The 21,175-nt window shown below is 39.9% G+C and overlaps 1 protein-coding gene across 1 annotated transcript in view; it reads right to left on the bottom strand.

Moving 5' to 3' along the window:
- Positions 1 to 6,062: 6,062 nt before the first annotated feature.
- Positions 6,063 to 21,175, bottom strand: part of DLGAP2 (DLG associated protein 2) — a 108,065-nt gene continuing 92,952 nt past the window's right edge. The window contains exons 8-10 of the mRNA XM_045008711.1: positions 14,465 to 14,556; positions 8,599 to 8,751; positions 6,063 to 6,334 (exon numbers count right to left, since the gene is read on the bottom strand). Of these exons, the coding sequence (XP_044864646.1) occupies positions 6,116 to 6,334; positions 8,599 to 8,751; positions 14,465 to 14,556 (464 nt within the window). The 3' untranslated portion in view covers positions 6,063 to 6,115. The remainder of the gene's footprint in view (positions 6,335 to 8,598; positions 8,752 to 14,464; positions 14,557 to 21,175) is intronic.

The following is a 21,175-nucleotide window of genomic DNA, read 5'->3' as shown; positions in this document are numbered from 1 at the left end:
CTGATCTATATCAGCGTTAATGTCAGTGGAGCTACAGCGATTTACACCTGCTGAGAATCTGACCCATAAAGCTCAATTCTGACCTCAGCGAATGGTAATGGGCACTACACCCATATCACCAAGGGCAGAATTAGGACCATAATGTCATTCCCCAGTCATTACTTTTTATGAAAGGTGGCACATGTTTACTAACAGGAATTCTTGGATGTGTCTTTCATATGTAATGAAAAAAATGTACTGGCCACATACAGTCATTAGGCATTACATTTACTTGGTTATTTATTTTGTAAATATGAGGAGGTGTGTTAGTCTCAGTATCCCAGCCAAATTCAATTTTGGGCAAGCAGCAAAGAGTCCTGTGGCACCTTATAGACTAACAGACGTATTGGAGCATGAGCTTTCGTGGGTGAATACGATGAAGTGGGTATTCACCCACGAAAGCTCGTGCTCCAATACGTCTGTTAGTCTATAAGGTGCCAAAGGACTCTTTGCTGCTTTTACAGATCCAGACTAACACAACTACCCCTCTGATACTTGAATTTTGGGCAAGTTCCCTTTAACTTTCACTTTTACACAGTGTCCTGAACATACTTTTATGTAGTGTTTCCGCTGCTGTATGTCACCTCAGAAATGGGTGCATTTCAGTGATGGACTAAGTGATTCCTATGCTTCTAGAGAACTTAATTCTAGCTAGGAATTTGGGTGTGGACATGAGCATGCCACAAAAATACACCTGTCACTTATGATGGATGATGGCTGCCCCTAATCTGCCCACCCCCAAATATTGCATAGAGGTTGCCTTATCAATCTTTCATAAAATGAACTGTTAGGGTCATAAAAGGTGTAATCAAAGAGCATGGTCCACACCCGGGCAATTGCCTGCTCCCTACGTACAATTTCAGAATATTTTATTCTTTTTTATTTCTACTTGTGGCCTTCCTACAGTCCACAAGCAGGCAGTGAATAGAGCGAATTTCTCCTATAATACAGGCATACATCGTTTGCTTTTTGCAGCAGATAGTCCAGATCATCTTCTGCTTAAAAAACCTATAGGAAGGAATTCTGGTGGGGGAGATATCTGCTTGAAGATCCCTAATGGAGATTCCTCCATATCATCCCATGGGGGAGAGGGATGGGTTGCCTCAGTGGAAAAGACTGAGAGGTGAGATAGAAAAACCTGGCAAACCTGTACTACCTACACACTCTGTGCCTTCAGCACTGGTTGTGGCTCCTTTGTGAATCATTATCCAGTTCCCTGGTAGACTAGCTCCTAATAGACCTTCCCTTGGCCACAGTGGCTCTAAAGACCATCAAGTATGGCGGAGAGGCAAAGGCTATTTCTGAAAAGGTGCCATAACCTGAGGATGCACTCTCTCTTCTGCCTAATTTCTTGAGGGATGACCATGTGCATTGCCCCCCCACCCCTGTTGTGGTCATTCCTTTCTCTTGGACCATCCAATTTTTACCTCTTCCTCCACCAGCCCAGACCCTGGACTATGCAAAGTGGCCCCCATAAGGTTCTGAGGGGATTATAAAACTCCCTTTTTGTGTGCAGGGAATGAGGACATGATCTAGCCCTATACCAGTTAAACCATTTTCCCTGCATGAGCCAGAATTTTGCCCACCCTTTGCAAATCAGCTAGTAAAGTGCTTTGAAATCCTTCTGGATGAAAGGCACTATATAAATGTAAGTGTTGACCTCCCGTACACTGGGGAAGCACCACTCTGAATATTAAAGGATTTACTGATATTTGTCACCTGAATTTTAATTTACGTGTGACTGCATTGTCTAGTGATTTGCTCTGAAAGCAGTGCAGAGGAATAACTGACTACTGCTGAGCATTTTAACTCAACTATCAATCAGCATTTCTAAAGCCCCCTCACAGCAGACTTTATGCTTTTATACAATATTAAAAGAGACAGCTGTACCTAATTTCCTATGGGATAAATTTAGCCTTCAGATTAACATGCACAACACACAATGCACTCAGACAGGCCAAGTTCTGGCCTCCTCCACTGACATTAATGCTGTAGTCCAGGTGTAAACAGGAACAGAATTTGTCTCAGAATGTGCTGCATCCAAATGACTGAGATGAATCTGGTCCTTAGCTTGCTAATATAGCTACCAAGTAGACTAAACACGTACTGGAATAAAAGAGCACAGGGACCTAACACAAAGTTTACCTTCAGAAGAGTTGGCGATGAGCAGTAGAACTGGATAATGTGTGTTGTGAGAGAGGAATGAACAAAGAAGCCCAGGAAGAAAGAGAGGCTGTTGAGAAGCACAAGTCAAAGAAGGATTCGGAGAGATTCCAGGTACATTTGTGGCCTAAACTACATTTGTGGCCTAGTCTCTTAGTAGTAAATTCTATCCCTTTCAACATCACCAGCTGAGTGGAAGTTTCCCCAATTTGTAGAATCAACAGTGTTAAATTAGTGAAAATTAGGGCACTGATTTACTGATACAGCAGGAGTTATGATTTTAAAAAAATAACTTGTGTTATATGAAGTGCATTATATGTATGAAATCCACACACCTTCCTATTTATGCTTCAGTTCTTTTCTAATTGACCTAAAATTTAACATACAGTGACAAAGTTTAAGCATGAACTAAAATGTAATTTTTGGTATTAAACTGTACAACATTTTCAGTTTTTACACATTGCCAAGGGCCATTCTGATCGAAGCTGTCGAGAAATAATAAAATGCATTGTAACATATTTCAGCAATTTACAATGAACTTTAAATCTAAAAAAATATACAAAGCAAAAAATAAGTATAATAAGTATTGAACCTTAAACTGGTCAGGTCTTGTTCCTACGTCAAATATAATACTCTTGAGAATTCTATTTATTATACTTGTGTTTTACGGACAATGGAATAACAAATGGTGGCTTTCTGTATCTTTCATCCTTTACGGATAAGATCTAGTATGCATATGGCCTAGCTAATGAAATATTTTATCGTTATGAGAATTTTGACTCCTAAATATGTTCTAAGTATCTGTAGAGCATGAAGCCGCTAAAAAAGAGATATTCAGCTGTTATCTTAATAGAACATTGTAAGTTACTGAATTTTCTCCTACATTGGTCCTGTAATCCATTCCTATGTATGAAATAAATGCTATTTCCAGATTTAACATGACCTCTCTGTAAGCAATAATTACTGAATACTGTGTATCTTATAGCAATGATTCAAGCAGATTGGGTGTGACTGACTTTCAACACAAGTATTATAAACATAATTTTATTTTTCCAGCTAATTAGATGTACAATACATAGGTAAACATGGCTTATGATCTGCCTTTATTGATAGAATGTTACCTGCACAACAAGTTGAATATATTGCACTTAAAAATGTAACATGCACAGATAACATTTTATCAGATTTAGCAGTAGGCATCTATTTTACTTTTAATTCTTCTTCTTTGGAACAGAGGTGGAACAAACAGGGAATCATACATATCCAAAGACTCATATTGAGCATATTCCCATCATTGCATGGACATTGTAAAATTTAGGGTCTGATTTGCTCACACAGGTCTGTCTTAGCCAGACATTTAGAGTCCAATTTAGTGATGACGCACTAACATAAAATACCCCAAAATATCTATCAAAATCTGATGTGTAATTAAAACCATTATGGACTGCTCCAAGTCAACATTATAATATAATCTGGGATCTAAATTTAACAGCTAGTCTAATTTTTACAATTCAACTTTACAAATTCTGTATACTGACAGGTCAAATGCTGTTTGCCTTAATCACGTGATCCCACTGTTTTATGTGGGATTATTCATGTGAATAAAACAAGTGTGATTTAGCCTGGAAGTATCCAAGGAAATTAGATAAAACACATAGGTGCCATAAATATATATATAGGTCTATTTTAAATTTCCTACATCTAGGAAATACACTGGCTTTATTTTCATGTGGATAGTTCTAATTCGCAGCTCCACTTAACATTAAATATCACTTTTAAAGACTAAAGATGCCAATACCTGCAAATACATTTGTATTTCAAATAGTACAACAAATATAGGAAGCAGCATCAATATTGTACACTACCCAGGATTCAGCTCTTTCCGTACACAGAAAACGCTTTGAACACGCTGGGGGGTGAGGGTATAATAAGTTTTCATTGATATAAGAATATTTCAGGGAGGGTTTTTTTGTCATCGTCGTTTTTGGAAGGATATACATTCATCTTGGTTTTTGCTTCCAAATATAGTTTAAGGCTATTTGGTAAACTATATACCAGATATCAGGCTCAATTTACAGAGTTTTCTCCTTACAGAAACTTCTCAACTATTCAACTCTAAAGATTCATATCTTGAAGCTAAACATGCTTATATCAGCTTTGCTCCAAAACCAGAACTCATGCTTAACAAAATGCTCAGAAGGAAGAAAAAAAAAACCCAAGAAACTAAACCCAGATTTGAAGCAATGTCAGATCTGTGTAACCTGTGTTACTTAATGTTCTCAGTCATGTGGCAGGTTGCAGGGTGTGCCAAGTACATATTTAAAGTGCTCATCAAGGTGAACAAACCAAAGTGCTGGAGTATAATTAAGTAGCTCTTCTGCCTATGGTTAAGTACATAGTTAAAGCAGTAAAAAAATAAATAAATGTGTTAGTTGGGACTATCTGTGTCATGGTTGTAATACTCTTTTGACCTAGAGTAGTAATCAGAACCCTGGTATCAGGATCTGTGGGCTGTATCTTTTATTACATCTTTATCTGAAGACTTCTAAGAGCTGGGATGCTCAATTATCTATGGGAAGGTAAATGAAGTGGAATAATACTATCTAAATTTATTTCAAATTAACATTTAAAGCCTCTTGATTGTAGTGATTCCTATTTTTCTCTTGTAATAATCAGAGGCTTGAAAAAATTACTTTCCTTATATTCCATGTCTGGAAGTCACTTTACTCTCAAATCATTTCTTTAAGTCTGACACAAGCAAGAGGATAATCTTGCCTTAACTGATACTGCATAGGAAAAAGATTTCTGGAAAAAAAATGTAAACCACAGTTCACCTTTACCTTAAGATAACCATTTAAACTTAGATATACTTACCACTCACATTCATATTTCTTAAACTGGTTACAACATCACAACTGGCATTTTAAACAAGCAAATATTTTTTTTCAAGGATACCCTGGAAACTCAATTGATATAGCATTTTGAGAGTTTAAAGTATCACATAGCATAGCTTATGAAATTAAAGAGAGAAGGTTGGTAAAATAAAAAGTTAACACATAAAAGAACTGTTAAATGCAATGAGTGTTCCCAAGGAGTAAGTATAACTGTTCTCTTTACACATCTTGCTACAGAAGATCTAACTTTTTAAGGCTTCCACTTCCCTTTCCCCATCACTCAAGTTCTCTTGCATTATAATTTTGCTTTGATTTCTGAATGTTGTTATACTGCTATGACAAACATTTCGCACTGAGCATTCCCAATAGGACTAGGCTTGTATGCTTCTTGGTTCCTGATGAACTTTGGAGTTTTAGTGGCTGGATATTCCTGTTCATCTCCAGAAACTTGACACGAGAGGCCTAATGTTATTTTGCAGTAACAAAGATGAGTAGAATGGCAGAGCACATGGGCAAATATTTTAGCTGGGTTCAAGGAAAAGAAACTGGAGGTCAGAGAGATAAATGGGTTCTTTCTTTCCTGCACTTCACATTTGTAGCACCTTCTACTTGGATAAGCTAATGCCTCTAGAGAATGGTGAGATGCACCCATTTATAGTTTGTTATTCTTATCCCTAATTATCACACAATTTATAAAAATATAAATAACAAAAAGGTAAGCTGGGTTCCATCTCAAGAGGTGTTTCTTGTTGTCCTCTGAGAACATATTGGATAAGTCAGGTCTCAACAAGCCCTATCCATTGTAGCTGATTGTAAGTCAGACAATAAATACAAAAAGAAGTAGTTCTTGCAATGAGCTCAGCAAACTCTGAGGAAATCAAAAGCATTCCACTGTGCTTATGGCACAAAGAACACAACAGCAAGGGCATATTCAGTGGAGAGAATGAGACAAAAATTACCAGGTAAGTGACAAACTGTACAGCATTTGTTTTAAAAAAGGACACTGCAGCATTCTGTCTTTAAAGCCGGGTTTGGGCTTCTGGGATATAGATCTCAATGCTGTCTGCCCGCTCTGTGGCTGAATTCTGCCGAAAGGAGGCTGCTCTCTTAGCAGCCATTAGCCGTCTTCTGGCTTCTTGACGTTGTCTGTCAGGTAGGTCAAGAGACTTTTCTCTCGTTATAGGGAATTTTCCTTTTGGGGGCTTCTTTGGTACTGGAGGAGGAACCTTCCTTTCTTCCTACAATGGTTATTGAAAATTGAAAAGTGAGTTAAATGTGAAAGGCACCATATCAATAAAACACGCACATCAGAGAAATGTCAATTGAAAAAATACTTGTCACACAACTAATAAACATGCTCAGTTTATACTCTGAGATGAGCTAATTAATATATAACATTAATCACCATCAGTTCTGGGGACACAGGGGGAAAACCAGCTATTGCAGAATCCAGTGCAAATTCCAATGGATTGCACTGCAGTAGCACAGTATAAAGAGTATATCTCCATTTACTCTCATTGCAGGTACTGTACACATACATGCTGCAAACCTCACTTTCATCTTCGTGTTAATTTTATTTTACCTGGCACATCATTAGATCCATTATGTTCAGAAACACAGGCTGGCTCTCAGATAAGAACTCAGTGTGTCTGGGTGTTCTGGTGGAGTGAAAAGCCTGTCTAAGATTAGCAGGACAGGATTTTTAATTAAATTAATCATACTGAGTTTAGCCTCAGCTGGGTATGAGATAGCAGCTGTGTATACATCTCTATTAGTTTAGTCTCCTCTCTGAATTGCAAAAAAGGTAACATACAAAAACAAACCAAACAAATGGAAATGTAGGGCTAATTGTTCCATACATCAGCCCAGAATACCTTAAGAAAATCATATTGAGAAATTATTAGAATATAAAGTGTTTCTTAATATATGTTTGTATAATGCTTGTTGTAGCTCAATTCTGTAGCTATTAAGCCTGACATTGTTTTGAAAAATGAAATGCAGATTTTACTTCAAAATTTGGATCTCCCATTTCGACTCATTCTCTGAGTAGGACTGTGAACTGAAAGCTTTGGATGATATGTATCCTCCTGCATCAGTGGCATTGTTACATGATGCAACTTTCCGCCATTAGTACATGTTACTGCTGCAATAATTATTGATACAGTGGGTAACTATTTACATAGGACACACTGGCAGGTTGCTAATTTAATCCACTGCAAGACCTATATCATAAAGATCTTTTGAGGGTCATGAACTGTGTAGGTCTTCTTACTGCAACTGCTGAGCCCTGAACCTAATAGTCAAATGCACTTGTCATTGGTTAGATTTTACAGTATTTGGCAGTCTTGTTCCAATTTTCCAAATTAAAGGACTTATAGCAGAGTCCTGAGAGGGGGCACAGGCACTGTTCTTCCTGAAAGCATGCTCTGCCAGAATACTTTGTTTTTATTTGCTATTTTCAGTCAGGAGCATTCCATCCCCATGTCCTTCCTCCCATCTTCTCTCTCTTTACTAGGATTTAGTTCCCTCCTTAGACAATCACCAATGCTGCCACTAGAATCATCTTTTACTTTCACCCCCACAATCAGCAAAAGCAAAACTGCCTACCCACCAGCCACCTGGCCAAGCAACCCAAGAGGAGGAGCAAGCAGTTACATTACATGCCTGAAAAAGTGAAAGAGCACATCAACTTCTGAGAAGATACCTCCTGTCGCATTCTAAAACCAAACAAGTATTCCATTGGGGCCAGCTATACTGTCTCTAAGCTAAAGACATCCTCCCTGTTTGTACAATATTGTAACCAGCAGGGATGGAGCCAGGAGCATAAAGAAGAAAGCAGGTACACAGCAACATTGCCACTGTGGCTCATTTGCAATCTGTGCTGCTACTGCTGTGAGCAAGGGGGGCCGCAGGGATGTGGCGCCTGAGAGCACAAATGCAGACAGCATGAAATTACACAAGGATGCAACCTCTATCCACACAAGGTTCACAGGCCGATCTCCAGTCCTCGAGGTTCTCAGAGGGGATGGTGCACAGCCCCAGAGAGCCAGAGATCTTGGGAGTCAGATCTCTCCCCATTAGGAAGGAAGTAGAGGATGCAATCCCCAGATAGTAACTGCTCACAGTGTGACAGCATGAGGGACTTTATTTCAGTTGCATTTGCAATCTGAATGAATCAGAGCATCTTTCAATTCCAATCTGCTCCTAGTCATTTGTTATCAGAATTCAAGGGGCCAAATGACAGTGGCTAGGCACAGGCTGGTAGGGATAATTATACCTATATTATTTATATCTTACAATTTAAACCAAAAATGTGAGAAGAAAGTAAAAATAAACCTCAAGGCCCTGATTCTGGACAGGGTCATCTGTTAATGAGGCAATGGAAAATAGTCACTTTCTATTTTCAGGTTTGAAACCAATCACTTTCTGGAATTGACTGTAATGCCAGGGGGCCTTATCACTACAATCTGAAACAAAATGTTATTGTCTCTGGTCTGCTTACCTTCCTTTCAGGTGATTCTATTAGTTTCCATTCATTGAGTTTCAGCTGGTGCAGTTCATCAAACTTCATGCTGACGTCTTCAATTGAAAGCTGCAATAAGTCCCAGAATCCTGCTAGGTCCTGGGAAGTTGGCCTTGGCATGGCACTGGGGTCCTGACATATGCACAATAGAGAAAATATAAATAGACCGGAAGCCATTGAACAACATTCTTTAAAGCGCCTTTGTATGCAGTTGAAAATGCATGGTGCCAGTTTCCATTGTTACAGTGGTACACAGTGCTAAGGCAACGTACATTATGAGGCTGGGAACTGTGACTGAAAATATCTGCCTCCCATACAACCCCAAAATCTATGAGTTATACATTATATATTGATTCTTGTAGCTTGTGCAGATTCTTGTGCAAAGCTGACCTGCATTTTTAAAATGTAGTAAACTGCCATACTGACTATGTTTGCTGATCATTACAGAGGAAGGAGAACATGAGAAACCAACTTTTTTTATTCCACTAGTGATATCTGAGTAGAAGACAAAATTAATCATGTTATGAATTAATTTCCAGCTTATGCTTATTGTTGCTATTACATTTTCTCAGGTCTTAAGGTTTATGTATGGCACAAATATCTTATCTGAGCCATTTTTAAAGTTCTATTGGTTGGTCCCAAAAGGGCTGGGCAAGCTTGTCCCTCAAGATATTTTGATTAGGTAGTTTCTATGCCAAGGGCAGGCAATATGACTTAATGGAGAGCCAATAATAGTGGTAATGAGTTGGTCTGAAGACCCTTCATCTGATTATGAATCCATTTGGGTACTAAAGGGAAATTATATAAGAAAAGCTATTATGGGGACATAACCCTTTGCTGTGTAGGCATTGTCTTGAGAAAAGTCACCAGCTGGATGACTTTAAAGAGAGATGGCCTGAGTGGTGAGGATCTCTGTGAAGACAGCAGTAAGGAATCTTTCCTTCTAGGCCACAGGGCAGCAGTGGAGACAATCTACAACCACCACAGTAGACTTTTGCCTGCAGCAGCCTCCACACACACTGGGGTACAGTGTGTGTAGAGTCAATGGCTGGTGAATCTGCATGGAAGCAGATCTACTGCCTCTACTCCTCCTCCAAAATCCTGCCTAGGGGACAGTACACAAGGAATCTCTACAGAGCTGTATTGTATGCTGCACAGGAATGCTCATTCCATACACAGCCCCTCCCTAGTTACTGTACAGTTACAGGCAGAAGAACCACAGTGGGATTGTGTGTGGAGCTCTCCACACCTGATAAGGAGAGGGAAGGACACCCACTTAATGAGTAGGTCTCTAATTAGTTCACTTGAAATCCCACCTTTTGTTGTAAAGGAAGTATCTTTTTTTATGGTAGCTCAGTGGAAACTTCCTGGGGGGAAAAGATGATGTTTAGATGGACTTAAAACATTTAATTTAAAATTTCTGTCTGTTCCAACATAACTTGCAGCCTGTGCCCAAGTAAGTCTGAACTAGCGTAAACTGGTGCAACTCCACTCATTTTAAGATACTGGGACCCTATATGCAGTCCACCAGGTGAGTCTTGTGGTAATGTACAACATTTAATATAGCTTGTATTTCAACCTGTTCTTCCTCCACTACAACACAGCCCTCTCACTCCTTCTTGTCATTTTTCCAGTTTACTTTACAGACACATAAGAAGATGCCTGCTGGAGGCTACTCATTCTGAGTTGTCATCCTCTTCTGAATTGAAGGCAACGGCTCTTCTATAACCCCTGTACACACAGTTCTGCTTATGCCTATTTCAGTACAGTATATTTTCCAATGTAGCTGCTGTTGACTGGAGCTTGTTTTGTATTCTCTGGACCACAAGGGGGCTACCTCCTGCTGCTAATATGTATAAATCAATAATGTACGTTATTTTCAACTGGTAACCCCAGCCAAAAGGACTAATGTTAGAAACATCTAAGCTTGGAAAAGCCTTGTTCGAGTGCGAATTTATTCAGTAACTTTTAATTTGTTTGTATCTAATTTTGAATTCAGGCTTTGCTTCTAAAACTAGATTATTTATGACTGCAGCCTTTATCCTGCAGAGAGCAAAGAACTAACAAAAAGGGCCTTGACAATGCTTATGTGTTGCTGCTGCAACCAGGACACCCTTGAGTGTGATCTCATTAGATCTCATATGCTGAACAGGATCAGTGCTGAACAGAACATTGGTGAGGAATCAAAGAAAACTCAGCAGTTACAAACAGTGGTGCGGGTGATTCAGTAGGGAGCAGTAATGAACCAACAATGCTCTTTCTAGTTGTTAGTGTGGGCCAGATTCTCAGCTGCACTGCCGTAACAAGGGTGAGGCGAGTGAGGCACTTGCCTCGGGCGCCCAAAGCTGAGGGGCGCGGAAAAGCCCCGGAGTGTCCCTGCCGGAACGAAAGCTGCTGCACGTCAGGAGGGGGAGGGGAAAGGGGGCACACACATGCTTTGCAGCCCTCTCCTCCCCTGGTACCCACTTGGAGGAGACGTCGTGGGGGCTTCTGGTGGGAGACAGATAGGATCATTTGTAGCTAGTGGATCTCATTCACCTGAGCAGCTGCTGGGGCTTCGGTGAGTGTACTGTTTGAGCCTGTGATCCACCCCGCCCCCTTCCCCCCAGCCACCACTCTTGCAAACTGGGCAAGGGGCAGCCCCATCCCCCACCCCCAGTGAGGCTATGGCGAGGGGCAGCAGGGGAGGAAGGAAGCCATATGTAATGGCAGTCCCCACCCCCACCAGCACCCACCACACCCTCCCAGAGCCCACACCCCCTCTCCGGCCCCCAAAGTCTGTTCAGAGTCTGCACCCAGCCCTCCGCACTCCCTCCCAGAGTCTGCACCACTCTACCCATCCTGCACCCCACCCCGTGCCCCAGCCCAGAGTCTGCACTCAGCATCCAAACTCCATCCCAGAGCCTGCAACCCAGACTCCATCCCAGAGCCCAACCTCTCAACCGTCCTACACCCCAATCTCCTGTCCCAACCCAGGTCCTGCACCCCAGACCTCCTCCCCCAACCCAAACTCCCTTGCAGAGCCTTAGGCAGGTGGGGGGCAGAGTTTGGGTTGGGGGGGGGGCTCTGAGCATTCTGGGCACCGGCACCACTAACATTTCTACAAACCTGCGCAAAAATAGCTAGTTACGGCTCTGCTCAGCTGATGTAAGTCGGCATAGCTCCTTTGAAGTTGAAAGAGCTATGTGGATTTACAGCAGTTGAGAGTCTTTGTTAGGAGACTTATAACCAAGAGCTTGACCAATTGTGCTGCTCAAAGATCTCAGAGCACTTCTTGCAAGTCTAAGGATGAGGGTTCATTGTCTTGGATAAATTCTTTTTTGGGTAATTACATTCTGTCTTCCTAAATCCTTGCTGTAGTTTCAATTGGTAGTTCCACTTCCTGTCCTAAATATTTATTTAGCTTACTGCGTGCTGTTGGAAAGCTGCTGTTTTCTACCCCAAAGAGAGTGATTGCATTTAAGTGGTGGATTTAATGCAAAATGATCTGTATCTGGCTCAATTCCCATTGACGTCAGTGGGGTGGGATCAGGACCATACACAATATCTACTGTAGATACACTTCTAGTGAATACTTTACAAAATACAAACAAATGAAAAAAAACAAAAACAAACCAAACATCAAATATAAACAGGAAGGGTATAAAAAACCCAATCATATTAAGGGCTCAGTCCTGCAATACTTATTTCCCATTGACTCCAATGATAGTTTTACTTTAGCGTGTCCTGCAGAATGAACGTTAGAGCTTGTCTACACATTAGACCAGGGCAAGCTGGGGTGTGAATCTAGGCTATTCTAGCCAGCTGAGGTCTAACTGTCCACAGTGCACCCTCCTGAGGTGCGCTGACAGTTCATTAATGAGCTTTGAGCTAGTCCACTCCTGTTTCAAAGACTACTAGATCAAAGCACTTAAATGAACTGTTGGTGCGCATCAGCAGGGTGCACATGGACCATTAGGCTACGGCAGGCTAGTTCACACCCCAGCTTGCCGTAGTTTAATTGTTTGGTAGAGTTAGTTTATCAACGTACCAGACAGCCATGCTGTGTTGGAGGTTTATCAATCAAAAGGGGAACAGAAAAAAAATCACACCATTCCTTCAGTCATCATGTCATAAAAGTCCTAGATTTTATCATATATTTTCCTATTGTTTTTTCAGTAAGAAATTGCTAACTGTTCCAGACAGCCAATGTATATGCTGGACAGGCAGTGTCTTTTCATCTTATTAAAATAATGCTCTTGGCTACAGGAGCAAGAGAGACCCACTTCACTTAGAGATAAATAAAGGGGGATGGAGGCTACAATTTAATCCAAGTATGGATAGTTTAGCCAATCAGATAATGGGAGGATACGTTAGATATGCAGCAAGATTTTTGTAGACATCAGTCAAGATTTCCTTCACCAGCAGACAAAAAGAAAGCATGCGACATATCTTAATATCTCGAATATGGTTCCTAGCAATAGCCTGACTCAGTTGTCTGTTAATATCTATTAAAATCATATTTTTGAAGCAGATAATTGGATGCTTTCCAAATTGGACCACATAGAGTCATAGAAGTGTAGGGCTGGAAGGGACCTCAGTAAGTCATAAAGTTCAGTCCCCTGCACTCAAGGCAAGACTAAGTAATAACTAGACCATTCCTGACAGGTATTTGTCGAATATGTTCTTACCATTCTTTATCAGATATCACTAAGTGAAAGTAAGACATTTTTAAAATGACTTTCTCAGTAACATTTTGGATACAATTTTCAAACCCTGGATGTTTGACTTTGTAGATGACAAGCAACAAAATGTGCATCTGCAGTGTACGTATGTTGTCATGACTTTAAAAGGTTATTCAGTAAATATTAATGAATGATGGATTTTTTATAGCTAGTCACCTAGGTCCTGGCTTCTGTTACACATGCTACAGAATTTAGCACTTTTTAAAGAGATGCAGAGAGGGAAACAAAAGGTAAAGATTATATTCAGCGTTGAAAGTGAACCTGAGGAAGTAGGAAAGGGTTTATCACAAACTGTACTTAACGAGAAGAATTATCTTCTTGTACAGATAAGTATCTTATACCAACAGTTTCCATACAACTGATAGCAGCTGTCATAGCATATTCATGAAAATAACATTTAGAACTGAATTAGACTCTTGTGGACTTCCAAAACAATCGTTTTACCAGATAATGCACTGTAGCTCCTCTAGCTCTAGGACTTCTTATATATAATTGGCTGGGCAAAATATGGGGCCCAATGCTGCAAGCACTCCGTGCATTGATTCCCATTGACTTTACAGGATCAGACTTGTATATATGTAGTTATATAACCGAAACACATGCCATTCTGTTCTCGTTGTACTGCAACTTTAAATCAAGGGAAGTCTTCTCTTCCCTATTACTAAGGCCACTGCCATTCTCAGTTTAGATACAGAATGTTACAAAATGAAGTCACTGTGTTTTCTGTCTCACAGAGAGTTTATATTTGTTTATTTTCTTTAATCTGAAATAAAAGTTGCCAAGCCTGAAATTACATGTTTACTCTGTGGGAAACATAAGAGGCTCGATGATATATTTTTATGGCCAGACTCAGTTTAAGAATTAAAAAAGAGTTCTAGGACAAATAGGGGCCATGGAAACCGTCCAAAATGAAACTTCAGGACTTGTACAACTTTATGCAGTTGCAGTAACTAGATAGTTAAATTTGTCTCTGAACTGGGATGTTAAAAGCAAGTTTTTGTGGATCACAGTAGGTATCAACTTGCTTAAACTATCCAATAATATGTATGCAATGTAGTTGTAGCTGCCAGTCCCAGGATATTAGAGGGATTAGAGGGACGTGGGTAGGAATATTGACTTACCAGGTTCTGTTGACAAAGCCAATAAAACTGCTGGAACTTCTGAGACATAAGGAGCTGAGCACTTCCAACAGCACTTCGGATCTTACCTAGAACTGAACAAGCAGAAAGGTTTTTGCCAACCGGTGTCTTTGAAGCACTATTCATGCAAAACTGTAATTAGATACAAGAAGTATTGAGCTGAACTCCTGTTATTTCAGAATATTAGTAACTACACCACTACCTCGATATAACGCCACCCGATATAATACAAATTTGGATATAACGCAGTAAAGCAGTGCCCCCGGGGGGGTGGGGCTGCGCACTCCGGTAGATCAAAGCAAGTTCAATATAACGTGGTTTCACCTATAACGCGGTAATATTTTTTGGCTCCCCAGGACAGCGTTATATCAAGGTAGAGGTGTATTTTGTTATGTTTTAGAGACTATGTAGACAAACTTCTTCTGAGGAAGATGCAGTTATCAGGAGACTCTGATGCTGTGTATAGCATTATACCCAACCTTCCTAGACCCATGGCAATAATAAACAATACGTTAATAATTGGAAAGAATGCAGGGAAGGTTGACTTAGGAAAAGACGGAAAGCCTAACACTGTCTCCACTTCCTAGGAAATCAAAGATTTGAGAAAATACTAAATAACTTGCTGAGACTGGCACTCAGATTTTATTTTTAAGGCAAACCTTGATTTATACAGTAAATGACAAAAACAAAGCTCAGTCACAAGTGTCATCATCCTGAAGTTATTTTAGCAAATGCTTTAGTCTCTGTCCAGCAAAGCACTTAAGTATGCACTTAACTTTAAGTACTTCAGCAGCCCATGAAAGTCAATGAGACCAGTGGATTATCACAAGCACTGTTCTAAATTGTTATTCAGCTCCACAGTCCATCAGTTTTTCTAACCTTACCTCACAAGCATCATCAGGCACAACTAACAATCTGGAGCTCAACCCAATAATATCTTTATTCCATAGTCTCCACAGTGGAACATGATTTATTGTTGATGCCAACAGGCTTGGGATCAGGGCCTAAGAGCGTATTGTAGGCAGCAGGCTCTGTTAACTAGGCCGGGCTTATTCCATGCATTAACATTCTAGTAACTAATTAAAGTACTACATCTTTCTAAAGCATAGTCTCTATAAAATATTAAGTGCTAGCTCATGTGTTAATATCTTAATATAAAATAATTATGAATCAAAACAATATTGTATTAGTTTTCCTTAAAACATTGTTTTATACTGAAAACAGAGTTTGTAAAATTGCATTGTGGACTTCTCTGTTAATTGTTTTTGAATGATGTTAAGACCAAATTTGCCCAGTTTATGGGTAAAAAGATGATGCCTGCCTTGTAAACCTAGTCTGGGAATCTCATCAAAATGTGTTCTCTCCTGGTGAAATCCAACCCCCACTGGAGTTTTGCCATTGATTTCAATCGAGCCAGGATTTCACCCTCTAGCTCTGAAAGCACAAATGATAAATATCCTTCACTCGGAACTCCACTAACAATTCTGTGGATGCTGTCCTGACCCTGAACAAAACCCAGCTCACATTATCAGAGCTGTATTGGCTGTGCAGTGCTAATAAAGGTAAAATATATGTGAAGTACCCTACCACAAGAACCTCAGAGGAACCTGGGCCTCAATGACTCCCAGGGATCTTCCTGGAATGGTGCAGGAATGGTCATACATGTTGACCCATACTTAGGACTATTGATAAAGGCCCCAATTCAACAGATCACCAAAGCATATGTGCTTAACTTTAAGCATATGCATTTAAATCCTGTTGATTTAAATGGGACTATCACGGGGTTGCTGATCCCTTTAATGGATTAAGGTATCTCTATGTGGCAAAAGAAACACTTTGCACTCACCGACGGAAATTACAGAACCACAAGTCAGCTTGAAAAGCTGCTCAGGACAGTCAACCCCATTGGACAGCGAGTCATTTAAGCCAGTCAATAAATTGGCAGGCCCAGGAGTCTAACTGCAGATGACTCAGGGGTTAGTGCAGGAAGAGATGTGCCAGACACTGAGGCTATGTCTACACTACAGCTTATGATGGCATAATTTATATCACTCAGGGGTGTGAATAAACTGCCCCCATCCCCGAGCAACATAAATTATGCCAGCATAAATGCTATGTGCACGGGGCTATGTAAACAGGAAAGCTTCTCCTGCTGACATCGATTTTGCTGCTCAAGGGGGTGGGTTTTTTATGCCAATAGCTCTCCCGTTGGCATAGAGCGTCTTCACCACAGGCGCTGCAGTGGCACAGCTGTATCGATACAGCTGCGCTGCTTCCACGCTGTACGTGTAGACATGGCCTGAGTCTCGTACCTGGGTGGAACAGATGGAGGATGAGAAGAAGCAATTAAAAGGAGCAGATGTGTGAAGGACCCAAGCTAAGCCAAAATCTTGGGAAAGAGGTCTTCACCTAAAAAACAGACAGAAGGAATTGGAATATCTGCTTGCTTTGGAGAGGCAAACTACTAGAGAGACAAGTGGAAACATATTGAAATAGAAGTATGGGAATGAGAGAGAGACTCTCTGCTTATTGAGGAGGGGAGGAACGTTGCCAAAGATTGAATAGTCTTATGGGGTGCTGCTGAACAGAAAGTTCCCCATGGCTTTAGAATATGACCGAGTGTTAGATAGTGTCAACCCTACATTTGTATATAGGTCAGTTCTGTAGGGGAGGAAGAAATGTCATAGGGTTGCTTTAAGAGGAGTGTAGGCCCAGCCTACACTTGATGAGCTAATGTACGGAACACATCTAGGCAGCTGATTGGATAATGAACACCTATGCCTGTTAAAAGGCTATCAGGGCTCAGTAACAGGGAGAGGCTCACAGAGAGAGATAAGCTCTCCTAAAGGAGAGGAACTCCAAGAATTAAAAACCACAGGCCCCAAGGAGGAGAGCTGTACAAGCCCTGGGGCAAGGAGAGCGACCACAGGCCAGAGAGGCCAGAATTGAGAACCATAGGCTCCAAAGAAGAAGGCCGTGCAACTCCCTGAATCCAAGGGGAGAGACTTTCATTCCAGTTTATTTTAGGTTTAATAAAGGAGAACCCCAGCAGGAGAACTTTGTCTTACATCTGTTTGGACTCTGTGGAATTCTTAAAGGGCCCTGAGAGAAGGGAAACTAGGGCAGGAAATGCCTGCAGTCCCACTAACTCAGCAGGGACTCAAGCACATGTGTAAGTGCTTGGCTAAATCAGGGCCAACAAGCACAGTCCATAGTAACTTTTCTGACCATAACTGTACTTTACATTTACAGCCTGTATTCACATTTTCTTAGCTAACGCTATATTCCATTACAAGTTTCCCAATTCTTACTGAAGTTCTTGAAAAATCCAAACTTCCTGTAGCTTCACATGAAACATCCAGACTTTTCCTGGAACAAATAACATTTCCTTCTATGTGTAAGAAAATCTAAATTTTTTTTTAAAGATTTGTAAGCTGAGATGGAAATCGAATACACTAGGATTTCCTTATATGGTGGTGGAGGGGGTTTTTGGGATGAGGATTTTTCTGGTATCTACCAAATTCAGTAAACCCTACTATACTGATTTATACCTATCTCGTAGAGGTCTAGAAAGATATTTCAGCAGTGCTAGAAACAAAGGACTGTAGCAGATACTATATCAGAAGTACACTGCAACACATTTCAAAAGTTAGCTCTTAGCTGGAGGTAACATGCCAGCTACATTTGTGAGAGAGATGTCTGACTGGACCATGGGAGACTGCTTATGGTATTAGGTACTAAATTTTAATTCAACGTTGTCTACACTAGTTATACATGTGCTTAGTTACAAGCAGTGGTGAGAGAAAATTCCAATATTTTAGACCCTAATCCTGTAAAAACGTATACATGTGCATAACTTTAGGCACATAAGGAGTTCCATAGAGTCAACCGGACTACTCAAAACCCTGACTCAGCAAGATACTTAAGAACATGTGTGACTTTAGGCATAAAAATAGTCTCATTGCCTTCAGGGGGACCACTCATATATATAAAGTTACACGTGCTTAAATAATTTGCTGAATGAGTGCCTATGCGCTGCAGATACGGTTAGGTACAATGAAACTTATTATAGCCCTGGGATTGGAGAACCAATATATATTATTAAGAGCCTACCTGTTACTACCGTCTTTCTTAACTTTACTTACATTTAAATAAGTAAATCAAATTTAGAAAGTTATAACAAGTGAGAATCTCTCTTATTCATTCCTCTCAGCTTTACTGTAATGAAATTAAAGTATTGAAATACTTCAGTTCATAATCTTTAGCACAGTATTAATACACCGCCAAAACCCTGTTATTAATTTCATGCATTGGGGAGTTATTCTGATGAATGCAGATTGATTATCTCCATGAAGGGATGATGAATGTTAGAGAGTGTAGAGGTTGAGATGTTTGAAATGCGTAGAAATAATTTTGCTAATCAATGAACGATGATAAAATTAACCAAAATATCAATTCCATATAAGAAAAACCTATTAAGAAAAAATCAAGGTTGCACAGTTAAGCACTCAAAAGTCAGGAAATGGTCACACGACTTTAGCTCTGTTCCCTCATGAGTATGAATTACAATACACTCTTTAACTAATTAACTAAACTTCTCCCATTGAGTACCACTATTTAGGAGCTTGCTCCTGCTCCATCTGAAGAGAATGGGAATTGTACCACTGACTTCAACAGGAGTAGGTTCAGGTCCTATAGAGAGATTGTGAAAGTTATTTGTATACAAGATGCACAGATAATGCCACAGAAATTTTTCCACATGGACCAAGCATGTTATAATACTGTAGAAAAAAGCCCTGTGTGATGATAGATCATATTATTTGGGATATATGATGTAATCATATAATGAAGTACAGTTCCATATCACATGTGTACAAGGGAGCGGAGAAAGATTATACAGATTTACACAAAAGTAACCATGATTCTGCTTAAGCGCTACTCCTCGTAGGTTAAAATAGTTCTGCTCAGTTGCAGTCGATATGGCAATAATGAGGAAACTACCAATAATAAATCTGTTACTGAACCTCTTAAAACACCATCATTTTTGAATTCTCAGGCATTAACATTTAAGTTATAGATAATACATATACAAGTATATGAAATCGTAATTCTATATGAAAGTTGTCATTTTGATTTTAATCTACTTCTAATTTTCTGTGCTAGTGAGTTAATTATATTCAGTACTGACTATATAAACTTTTTTTAAACTTAAATCTTCTTACTGAACTGCAAATCTCATTCACAACACATTTTTTAGCACTATGTATAGGTTGTTAGTCTGGCATGGCATTTTACTGCAGCACAAGTTGTGTCAGTTAAAAATGTCAAACAGTGTAACTGTCAAATATGTCTATTTTAGTTCAATATATTGTATAACCACGAGAATGGAAGATTAAAAATATATGACATATGTCAGTGGGGTGCTTTGGAAATCAGAACTAAATCTTCCTCTACTGAGTCAGTGGGAGTTTTGCCATTGACTTTAACAAGGGAAGAATCAGGCCTATGCCATGAATCTTACATAATTGATAAAGTACACTACAGAGTTTGGACTACAACCAAACCATTGACATTCTAGCTGCTTTTTAAAAATGAAAGTGGGGAGCCGCTGTCTCGAGTCTGCAGTGAAATCTTGCAGGGCACGCTCAAAAGCACGACACGCTTAATTTTAGCTTGAGTAATCCCACAGCTTTTCATGCTATTGAGATGTTACCTAGATGACAAATTTCCATGGGATTAATCTTACATTATGTCTACTGTCACAAAAGTTGCACAATGGAATCTTTGTGAACAGAATGAGACTATATGTAGATCCACTTTCCAGATAAATGAAGGATTCAAAGAGGGGAAAATTTAGGCAGAACACTTAATATGCTAAAAGGGATTCTGAGATTCCATACACAGTATTTTATTGACTTTAAAATACTGTTTGGGGGAAACAAAGATATTCTTTAGCCATTTAATTTTCTATTTAAATTCCAACAGATGCTGATGGACTGCATTCCTGAACAGGAAAGGGAAAATATGTAAGTAAGCTTTTTAGTTAAAATAAAAGTATAACTTTTACTTGGAATAAGACCTCTGGAAAGTTTTCATGATTATTAATTGATGGACATACTAAAATGAACTAGTTGAGATTTTCAGAGCAGTATCGGGGATTTAGTCACACCTCTTTCATTAATTTTAATATATATTGCTAAATTTCCTGCACTGCTTGGGAAATCTGAACCATTCCATTTAGGAAACACATACCCAAAGCATGGACTCAAGAAGAAGAAGGCCGCAGTTACAGACTGAACTTGCTCCCCTCCTTTCCAGGCATCCAGTATTATGCTAATCCCTTCACTGGGAAAGCATTTTTTCCCTCCACTGGGCAATGTAGCTTTTAAAAGCTCTAAAGGGCTGCATCCAATTTTCATCACTGGGGGGAAGGGTCACTTCACTGTGGCCCAAGGCTGCTGCGGTGAGAAGGGAAAGCAAAGTTAACTTGTTCATTTCTAATGAGAATCTTGCTTTGCTACTGTTAGTATTTGTAACATACTGCTGAGGATACCCAGAATTGTGAGCCACTGTGTTACCTCTCTGCCTCAGTAAGAGTGAGCTTTGCTGGCAGTTAGACTGTGTGTCAGCTCCCGGTCACCCTAATCTGTCTCCATCACCAGCAAACTCCTCAAGGCTCGCCTGCCCCAGATC

This window comes from Mauremys mutica, chromosome 3, assembly GCF_020497125.1.
Source record: "Mauremys mutica isolate MM-2020 ecotype Southern chromosome 3, ASM2049712v1, whole genome shotgun sequence".
Classification (NCBI taxonomy): Eukaryota; Metazoa; Chordata; order Testudines; family Geoemydidae; genus Mauremys; species Mauremys mutica.
Note: the sequence above shows the minus strand (reverse complement) of the source record. Positions and strands in the feature narration are given on the sequence as shown.